Source organism: Podarcis bocagei, assembly GCF_964188305.1.
Source record: "Podarcis bocagei genome assembly, chromosome: 15".
In the NCBI taxonomy this organism is placed as follows: domain Eukaryota; kingdom Metazoa; phylum Chordata; class Lepidosauria; order Squamata; family Lacertidae; genus Podarcis; species Podarcis bocagei.
The window spans coordinates 24,044,981-24,055,125 of NC_138141.1; the positions used below are offsets into that span (position 1 = coordinate 24,044,981).

Below are 10,145 nucleotides of genomic sequence, written 5' to 3' on the forward strand. Positions count from 1 at the left end.
CAATAAAGAAGAAGGCAAAGCAAAACCTGGGTGTTTAAGCTCCATTGAACTCAATAGGGCTTGGCTCTTGAGTAGACACGCTTTGGAATCCAGTGCATATTGCATTCGCTATCTATAGGCATTTCAAAGAACTGAGCGAGACTGGTGGACAGGTTGCTACTTACCTATATGTTTCCCTTCTTTCTTTGCAGTTTCCCTGGCTGCACCAGATGCCTTAAAGATTATAGCAGAAAACGACCACATCTTGTTGTTTTGGAAGAGTTTAGCCTTAAAAGAAAGTCATTTTAGTGAAAGCCGGGTAAGTTGCTATTGGAAGTTTGGGAGCAGCTCAGCTTGCTGAGAGACGTTTCCATGGGCTGAGACAGATAAAGGCATCTCCAGCTTTCCAGACTGTCCCTGGACCTTTTTCTCTATGCTGACTTCTCTCTATCTCTTTGATGTTTAGACTGATAAGTCTTAGGTTGCATCCTGCTTACAACTTCCTGCTCTTCCTCACACACTTTCTCTGGCCCTGGAGGTGAGAGGTCATCTTGGATGTATCAGTGCACAGTGGTACCTCGGGTTACATACGCTTCAGGTTACAGACTCAGAAATAGTACCTCGGGTTAAGAACTTTGCTTCAGGATGAGAACAGGATGAGAACAGAAATCGTGCTCTGGCGGCGCGGCGGCAGCAGGAGGCCCCATTAGCTAAAGTGGTGCTTCAGGTTAAGAATAGACCTCCGGAACGAATTAAGTACTTAACCCAAGGTACCACTGTATAGAGAACAAAGGGGCAAGCATGGCTTCTTTGCTTCTCTAACTTAGATAGCTAGCACTGCAGAACTCTTTCATATCAATAATGTACTTCATTTATTAAACAGAAGCTTTATTATTTTACACCATGTCTCAGTTTGAATACCTTTCAACTGAGGGTGTGTTCCAAGCAAGGATTCACTTAACTAAGATAGATAGATAGATAGATAGATTCTTTATTGTCATTACACTAGTGCAACATTGCACAAGTGCAACGAAATTGGATGCCATCCCTTAAAAACAGTAAAAGCAAAACAACAACAACAACCAAACAAACAAACCACCTTCCAACCACACCCACCCCCACCCCCAAAAACTCCCAGATCTCACTATCGAGTTACAGCATTCAAAAAGGCCACAGCTCTTGGATAGAAACTGTTTTTCAGTCTATTTGTCCTTGACTTGATGTTTCTATACCTCCTGCCAGAAGGCAGTAGTGCAAACAGACTGTATCCCGGGTGAGATGGATCCTGCAGGATGTTGTTTGCTTTCCTAAGGCAACGGGAACCGTACAGTTCTTCCAAAGGTGGGAGAGGGTGACCAATAATCCTTTGGGCTGTGGTTATGACCTTCTGGAGCACCTTCCTCTCTCTAGCTGTACAACTGGAGAACCAAGCACAAATACAGTATGTGAGTATGCTGTCTATGGAGCCTCGGTAGAAGGACACCAGCAGTCTCTCACTCAGATTGTTCTTTTTTAAAAGTCTGAGGAAATAAATTCTCTGCTGGGCCTTCTTCACCAGAGCAGTGGTATTTGCGCTCCAAGTCATGCCCTGATCCATAGTCACTCCCAAAAACCTGAATTCCGCCACCCTCTCCACCCGTTCCCCGTTGATATACAAGGGCTGAATGTCCGCCTTTTTTTCCCTGTAATCCACCACCAATTCCTTGGTCTTAGCCGTATTAAGAGCCAGATTGTTCTCTCCACACCAAACACAGAGCCGCTCCACCTCGTCCCGATAGTGGTAACCTCCGCTGCTGCATATTAACTCTACATGCTAGCAGTTATAACCACACTCGGAGTGCCATGCTTTTTTTAACCACTCATTCTTTCTTGATTTGATTGACACCCTGCCCTTCTGCAAGTCCCCAGGGCAGCTTAGGGAAAGCTAAAAAAACACAGGATGATAAAAATAAAGACATCCACCGTGTGAAAGCAGTATAGTGGCAAACAGCGAAATTGAGATGAGCACAAAGCAGCATTAAAAAAAATGGACAGAAGATTGCAAAGCCTGCGAGAAAATACAAAAAGGTGTTTTCCCCAAGCCAAGTCCAGAATGTTCTAAGGCTCCAGCAAGGGAACTGGCAGTCGATTTCTCCTCCCTGTGTCCAGGATCAGGTCAAGGGCCCATCTAGTCCAGTATTCTGTTCTTGCTGTGGCCAACCTGTGGGGAACCTGCAAGCAGGATGTGAACACAAGAGCCCTCTCCCTTCCTGTGGTTTCCAGCCACTGGTATTCAGAAGCATGACTTCCTCCAACTATGGAGCCAGATCATAGCCACCCTGGCTAGTAGCCACTGATAGCTGTATCCTCCATGAGAATTTGTCCAACGCCATTCAAGGAAACTGACCCCCTCCTTCTGTAAACCTCATAGAACTCTAGCCCAATGGTTGCCATTAATTTGACTCTGATTTGATTTTAGAATGAATTGATTTTAGAATGTATTTCAATTAATTGATTGTGATTTTATGTAAACTGTGTTATTTTTTACTGTTGTTAGCTGCTCTGAGCCCGGATTCGGCTGGGGAGGAGCGGGATATAAATAAATTATTATTATTATTATTATTATGTCCATTCATTTCAGTGGACCTGCTCCGGGTAAAACTTGATTTGGACGCAACCCAATATTTCAATCCAGAACCAAATTACCTTGCTTTTTGTGTGTTTTGTGCTTAATTTCAGGGGTATGAAATACACATGTTCGACAGCGTGACAAATAGCACATCGTACCTGGGCAATACCACGGAGAACGTCTTCAAAGTCTCCAACCTGAAGATGGGGCATAATTACTCCTTCACGGTGCAAGCAAGGTGTCTTTACAGCGGGCAGGTGTGCGGGGAGCCTGCAACGCTACTTTACAATGAAGTGGGAAGCGGTAAGGAAAAGATCTCCCCCTCTGATTCACTTCTGCTTCCGTGTATTTTCTTTTCAACACTCAGCATGTTAACGTTTGGAAGCCTGGAACGTTGTGGCTATCAATGCCCTTCAGCTAGATCTATCATCTTCTGTTCATGTTTATGGGCAATTTATCTCGAGTACTCCAGTGTCTTCTTTCAGAGCGACTTAAGTTGTGTTTTCTGTGAGCTGCCAATGTACATTACAGGGCTTGCACCCTATTCTCTTGAAACTGAAGCACCTTGAGTTTTCAGAGTCCCTAATTGCTTAGCTTTAGAGCATACGGAACAACTCCTCCTTTGTTGTCTTCCCATATGCCTTCTCAAGAGTGACCCTAGGAGCCATTCCTCAGTGACTGACTCACCTCCTTCCATGTTAATTTGGTGGTTCTAGGATGCTGGAGAGAGAGACCCTGCTGCCAAAATAGTAACAGGTCCTTAACCCTGGACCACCACATCACTGCTTCCAGCCAAATAATTATCAGGCTAGAAGGACACCTGCCTTCAACTGGCCCTGCCCAGGGTTTTAGCCTTCCAACTTTTCATAACCATAGCAGTATGTGGAACTTTATAGCAGCATAATATGACTTTATTGCAGTTGTTCTGATGACTTTGTTGCTGCTGTTGTTTGCTTTATTTATATGCTATTGTGTTTGATATGATAATGATTGCAACATTTGGTGTTTTTTTTAAATAATGCTACTATAAAGTGTTGTGAGCTCAACATTTGTTGGAAAAGCAGAATACAAATATTAAATCAAACAGCTCCTGCATCATTCTGTGAAAATACAAAGTCTCGGTTCACATTATGGTGTAAACAAACGAAATGCAGGTTGCAAGCAATGGCTTTCATTCCATTGATGCATTTCACAAAGCCTTACAAATCAGTTCCCCAGGCTTTTCAGACCTGATATTTTCTCAATCTCACTGGAAATCTATGTCCTAATACTGTTGTTAGAGTTCTGTTTACGAATACTGTAATAGCAGTTTATCTTTGTGAGATGCCCAGGGAGCAGACATGTGATGCTCGTATTTGTGTTGGGTAGCCAACAAAATGAATCGCATTCTTTGTTTCTCCTTCTGCAGGCAGAGATCCTGCTGCATCCACCATGAGCAAGCCTACAGACGTGGCTGCCATTGTGGTGCCGATGTTGTTCCTTTTGCTAGTGACAGTGGGCATAGGGTTTGTTGCCTTGTACATGAGGCACAGAAGACTTCAGAATAGCTTCACGGCCTTCGCAAACAGCCACTACAGCTCCCGACTGGGGTCAGCAATATTCTCATCAGGCGATGATTTAGGTGGGTGAAGCTGTTTTCCTAAGCCTTGGACAGGAGGACTTAAATGGGTGGAATCTCATGAGGGCAACAATTGCATTAAGCTACAGAGATTGAATGGGACGCGGGTGGCTCTGTGGGTTAAACCACAGAGCCTAGGGCTTGCCGATCAGAAGGTTAGCGGTTCGAATCCCCATGACGGGATGAGCTCCCGTTGCTTGGTCCTTGCTCCTGCCAACCTAGCAGTTCGAAAGCACTTCAAAGTGCAAGTAGATAAATAGGTACCGCTCTGACGGGAAGGTAAACGGTGTTTCCGTGCGCTGCTCTGGTTTGCCAGAAGTGGCTTACTCATGCTGGCCACATGACCCGGAAGCTGGCTCCCTCGGCCAATAAAACGAGATGAGCACCGCAACCCCAGAGTCGGTCACGACTGGACCTAATGGTCAGGGGTCCCTTTACCTTTACCACAGAGGTTGAGGGTGTTTTGGTAATTAGCCTTTGTGTATATTTCCATTGCAGCATTTACAGTTTGAGGGGGGCCCTCAAGGACCACCTCTCCCCATATGAACCAACCCAGACACAACAATTATTATCTGAGGCCCCCCTTCATGTGCCTCCTCCACAAAAAGTCTGGAGGGTGGCAACACGAAATCGGGCCTTATCTGCAGTGGCTTCCCGCTTCTGCTATGCTCTCTGCAGGAAGGCTCGCCTGGCACCTTCAATATATATATTTAGGTGCCACAGAAAGCAAAAACATTCCATTTCACCCATAATCTATGGTCTTTTAAACTGTTGGGGGTATTATTTTTGTTACTATGTTACATATTTTTGTGTTCTTATATTGTAAGTTGCTCTGTGATCCTCAGATGATCCTCAGTATAGAAATTTGATAAATATTAATAATGATTAATAAACAATATTGATTGTAAGTTGCTATGGATTGCCTTGGGCAAGATAAAGCGACTAAGAAATAGCACTAGAGCTCTCATGCCGCTGGTCAGAGAACGTTGGATACAGCCCAGAGAGACCAAAACATCTGCAATGGGAAATGTTGGATTAAACATTAGGAGGAATTTCCCGTTGGTACAACTGTTGAACAGGCAGGTTCGGAAAGTAAAGGACCGTGTTGGCCAGCTCTCCTGGGATCCTGAAGCAGAGGATTCCTCACGTTGACCGAGTGTTAGGCTGGGCGACCTTTGGTTTAATTTCCCAGTTCTCCGATTTCTTTCTGAAACGGATGTGTTTCATTCCCAGGAGACGAGGACGACGAAGCGCCGATGATCACAGGCTTTTCAGACGATGTCCCCATGGTGATAGCATGAAGAGCGTTTCTGACTCTGGAAACCAAAATGGTGTAAATATTTTATTTGATAAAAAAGGAGAAAAAACACAGTCAACTGTTTATTTTAAAACAATATACAGTATATATATATATATCTGCACTTTTGAGTTGCAATATGTTATTTTTGTATGGCCGGAAAAAAAGAAGAAGAAATAACTATTACACTTTGTAGTACACAGCTGTGAACTTTCAAAAAACCAGGTTGATTTAGTAACAATTTCTGTTTCTTTGTTTCCCTCCCATTTCCAACCTTTAATTTAGTCTTACAAGGCTGTGCTTGCTGGGCATGCTTTTAAGTCTGTGAGATAATTCTCTCCCCCACCCCCTCGTCCTTGTTGACTTTGACTCTGATCCTCTGAGAAGTTGTGCGTAGTCAGAGAGAAACCGCTTGATGCGCCTTCCAGCTTTGACATGATACCATAGAATTGGTTGTGAAGAATGGCAAAAGTTTGGCTGCCACCGACATGGAAGCACCGTATTCATCTCCCCCTCGTAATGTGTCATATTGGAAAGGCGTGTGACCTCTACCATCCCTTTCCCCATATCGCTGGCCCCAACTGCGCTGGGATAGGGGCAGGTCACGAAGTGGGGAGTCCTAGTACTTGGGCTGCAGGATGCCACGTCCCTCGCCACTGCCCCTCTTTCCCATACACAACTCAGTGGTTCACTGGCGCCCCCTGGGATGCAGTAGCTGCTTGAGTTAGCCTTCTGTCATCACGCGGGCCATTCGTCGGCTTCAGAGCTTGTTCCCCAGCCTGAACAACTTGGTTGCCAGAGGTAGGAACGCTTCTGAAGGCCAGTTGCTAGAAGCCACAGGAAGGGAGAGTACTGTCATACTCGGGCCCTGCTTGCTGGTCTACCGTAGTCATCTGGTTGGCCACCACGATGACAGGGTGCTGGTTTAGATGGGTCACAGGCCTGATCCAGCAGTCTCTTGTGAGGAGACATTTCCTGGCCTACTCTCCTGCTTCTGTTCCCTGATTTGCTGTCTCAGATCATTTGGGGGACCACAGAACTGCTACCTCCCCACTGGATAGGTTTCTGAAAGTCCACCTGCTCCTGACACAGTTTCTGACCGTTTCCAATGCTTGGCCACCCAGAGCGTAATTGGGGAACCTTGCAGTGTTATTCAATCACATCATGCGTTTCCATTACTGCACATTACCAGGGAAGGGGGACGAAGAGGGCTGTTTTCAGAGCCCTGGCTCTAGTTTGGATGAAAGATACGGGGGCAAGGAAGGACTGCTGAGAGGTTCCTTTGTGGCTTTCGTTATATGGTGGTTATGCAACTGAAGTGGGTACGGTGGGGCAACAACGATGTCTTGCCCATTCGCTATCTTAGGGCACACCCCTGCCCCCCAAATGCTGCTGCTACAAACCTCTCTTCATTTCCAGAGGTCTTGCATGAAATCCTTACCCAATTCCACGAAGCTAGCAACTAGCAGAACCACTTCTCTCAGGATCAGAGTCCAAACTAGCTTCTTTCTTTTTTCCTAAGAGAAAATTTTATTTTAATAAATTCAGGAAAATATAAATATCTATATATCTATATATCTATGAAGAGAGATTCCTGAAGGTTTTAACATTGGCTTAAAAAATATTTGGATCTTGTTTTATATGAGATTTTTTTGTTCTGTTTTATTAATTTATTAGGAAATCTGCTTTTGGTCAGAGTTCCAGAATTCTCAGTCATGTTGCACACTTATTGTGTGAGGAGATGTGCCACTTTAACCTTTTGCAAAATAGTTGTTTCTTCCCTCCAACCCCTTATGTGTCTTGTAATTGAATCAGGTATTACTGCCATAGTAAAAGAAAAGAAAAAAACATTTTTATCTTTCAATACTTTTCCATGCTTTAGGAGAAAACAAAACAAAAAAAGTGGGGAGGGGGGTAGAGTGTGAGACTTGTTGATTTTAAAACTGAGGGCTAAAATAGTTTCTGCAAAGCACTTAGTACACATTCACGGAAGCAAAAAATATATACATATCTAGGCGCACAAAGGTTCATTCACTGGTTAACTTTTCTGTTTGTGTGTTTTTAATGCAAGTGAAGATGATGAAGTCCTGAGTGCACCCCAGTGCAGAGGTAACAGCTCCTGCATGATGAGGATTCCCCATTCACTCTAATGGAAGGGGCAGTGTCCATGATAGACCACTTCCTGCAAGAAGAGCTGCTTGCTCCATGTAGGCCCTGTGCCTCCATATGCACTTGAGAAACTTCTGGATCAGGGTTAAACCCTCCCGCGTTTGTTTGTTTTTAACATTCAATGGGTATGGGAATTTGGGGGCCACCTGCCACCTGCTTGGATCATTCCCAATAAGTGGGGGTTGCATCCAGTGCAACGATAAGCAACCTATTCCATTAGTTCAAAGGTTTACGTTTGCGCAATGAAACTTCCCTATGTGCCTGCCAAATCTGGGTTTCCCCTTCCAACCCTCTGGGGCAGATTTGAGGAGGGCACATTGCATGTGGGGGGGGGGGTTGGAATCCCCATGTGCAACTGTAAATCCTTGAGGACAAGGGCATTTGGGGCTGAGTAGGAGTTGCAGACTTAGCAGAGCTATGCAACTTTGGCTCCAAAGCCAAATACCTGGTTCTCCTTGTCTTGTATTTGTGTGAGTTACAATGTGGATTCCATCATTAAAAAACAAAACAAAACAAAACAGTAGGAAGAAGGTATTGCTTAAGAATTAGGTGCCCAGCACAAAGGCTGCTAAAATTACAGCTTCCCTGTGTCCGACAGGGTGCAAGCCCAGATGTGTGCCTGCTCAAAAGTTTCCTCTCCTTGCCTATGTTGCGTGGCCCTGTTTGACCTTTGGTGCAGTTCGGACATTTCCAAAGTATCCCGTGTACTAGAGGACCAGGCCTGTTTTCTGTCCTTCTACCTTACGTCTAAGCCAGGGGCCAATTGCTGCCCTCTGGACCTCTCTATCTGGCCGTCAAGATTCTCTGCAGGCGTCCTAGTCAGCCACAGCCCTACGGGCCCTGCTCTGCACCCTCCTTGAGTGTTTTTGCCTGGCTTGAATGTGTCTTTAGCTCTGTTCATGCCACCTCCTTGCTTGGATGCAGGATAGAGACAGGTGTGCGTGGAAGGATGCAGGAGGGTAGCCTAAAATCTAGAGGTGGACTCTGCATTCATTGCTCTTCCCACTTCTTCCAGGCTGAAAACAGTTCCTCACTGCTGATCTAATTTTAATGCATGGTACAAGTGCTCCATGGGGCGGGGTGTGTGTGTGCCCACACATACAACATCCTGCGTCAAGTGACTGTTCCCCCTTGTTCTTCTCTTTCCCCCCTATCTTGGGGAATAAATAGTGCGATTTGGGCTGCCACATATGCAAGCATCCATGCTGAGCACCCACATTGCATGGATTATGTGCTATGGCGGGAAGCAGAAGTACGGGCCGGCTCTACCATTAGACAGAGGCTCTCACCACCCACTAAGTATTGAACAGTGGTTCTAAAAACTAGCATAAGGGGCAATGGGGTTTTTTTAAACCACCTGCTCTGCCAAAGCTCTTTTCAGCAGCCTAGGATAGAGGATTGCAACAGTCCACAGCCCTGTTTTGCTGACATGGGTCACACCTCTCCAAATTCTGCATATGCAAACCTAGTCGAGAAATTGCAAAGCTTCACATTTCTCAGATGCAAACATCCATACTGGTTTGAACCAAATATATTTTAGGGTAGCCTAAAATCTATATACTGTAGATTGTGGCGTATTAGGCGACTGGGCGTATAAGATGATCCCCAAATTTTTAGAGGATTTAGAGAATTTTTAAACGGCCTTGGTCCAGTATACCTGAAGGAGCGTCTCCACCCCCATCATTCTGCCCGGACGCTGAGGTCCAGCGCCGAGGGCCTTCTGGCGGTTCCCTCATTGCGAGAAGCAAAGCTACAGGGAACCAGGCAGAGGGCCTTCTCGGTAGTGGCGCCCGCCCTGTGGAACGCCCTTCCAGCAGATGTCAAAGCAATAAACAACTACCTGACATTCAGGAGACATCTTAAGGCAGCCCTGTTCAGGGAAGTTTTTAACGTGTGATATTTTATTGTATTTTTGGTTTTTATGGAAGCCGCCCAGAGTGGCTGGGGAGGCCCAGCCAGATGGGCGGGGTATAAATAATAAATTATTATTATTATTATGAAAGATGTGATTGTTTTCTGTTTAAAGAAATTGCGAGCACCACACATTTGGAATCTCTGTATATAATTTTGTGGCACCGTTAATAATAATAATGAATTGTGTTTATACCCCACCTTTTTCTCCAAGGAGCACAAGGTGGTCCTACAGGGTTCTCCCCCCTTCTTATTTAATCCCCTCAACAACCTTGTGAGGTAGATTAGGCTGACAAGCAGTGACTAGCCAATGAGCTTCATGGCCAAGTGGAGATGTGAACCCTGGTCTCCCAAGTCCTTAGCCCAACACTCTAACCACAACAGCCACAATCCGCTGCTGAAATCTGACTTCCTAGCAGATTTCAAGCCTTAAAACAATTTCATGGCTGCTTGAGAACTTGAAAATGTGCCTAATAGCTAGCGCAGTATTTTCTACACTGACTGGGAAGGACTCTTCAAAGTTTTTAGACTGGAGTCCCTCCAGAGATGCCATGGATTGAAGC

The 10,145-nt window shown here is 45.2% G+C and overlaps 1 protein-coding gene across 2 annotated transcripts in view; it reads left to right on the plus strand.

Moving 5' to 3' along the window:
• Positions 1–7,352, plus strand: part of SORL1 (sortilin related receptor 1) — a 115,555-nt gene extending 108,203 nt beyond the window's left edge. For both annotated transcript variants that reach the window (XM_081172432.1, XM_081172431.1), the window contains exons 45-48: positions 192–298; positions 2,698–2,890; positions 3,996–4,208; positions 5,439–7,352. In XM_081172432.1, the coding sequence (XP_081028558.1) occupies positions 192–298; positions 2,698–2,890; positions 3,996–4,208; positions 5,439–5,506 (581 nt within the window). In that variant the 3' untranslated portion in view covers positions 5,507–7,352. The remainder of the gene's footprint in view (positions 1–191; positions 299–2,697; positions 2,891–3,995; positions 4,209–5,438) is intronic.
• Positions 7,353–10,145: the final 2,793 nt, after the last annotated feature.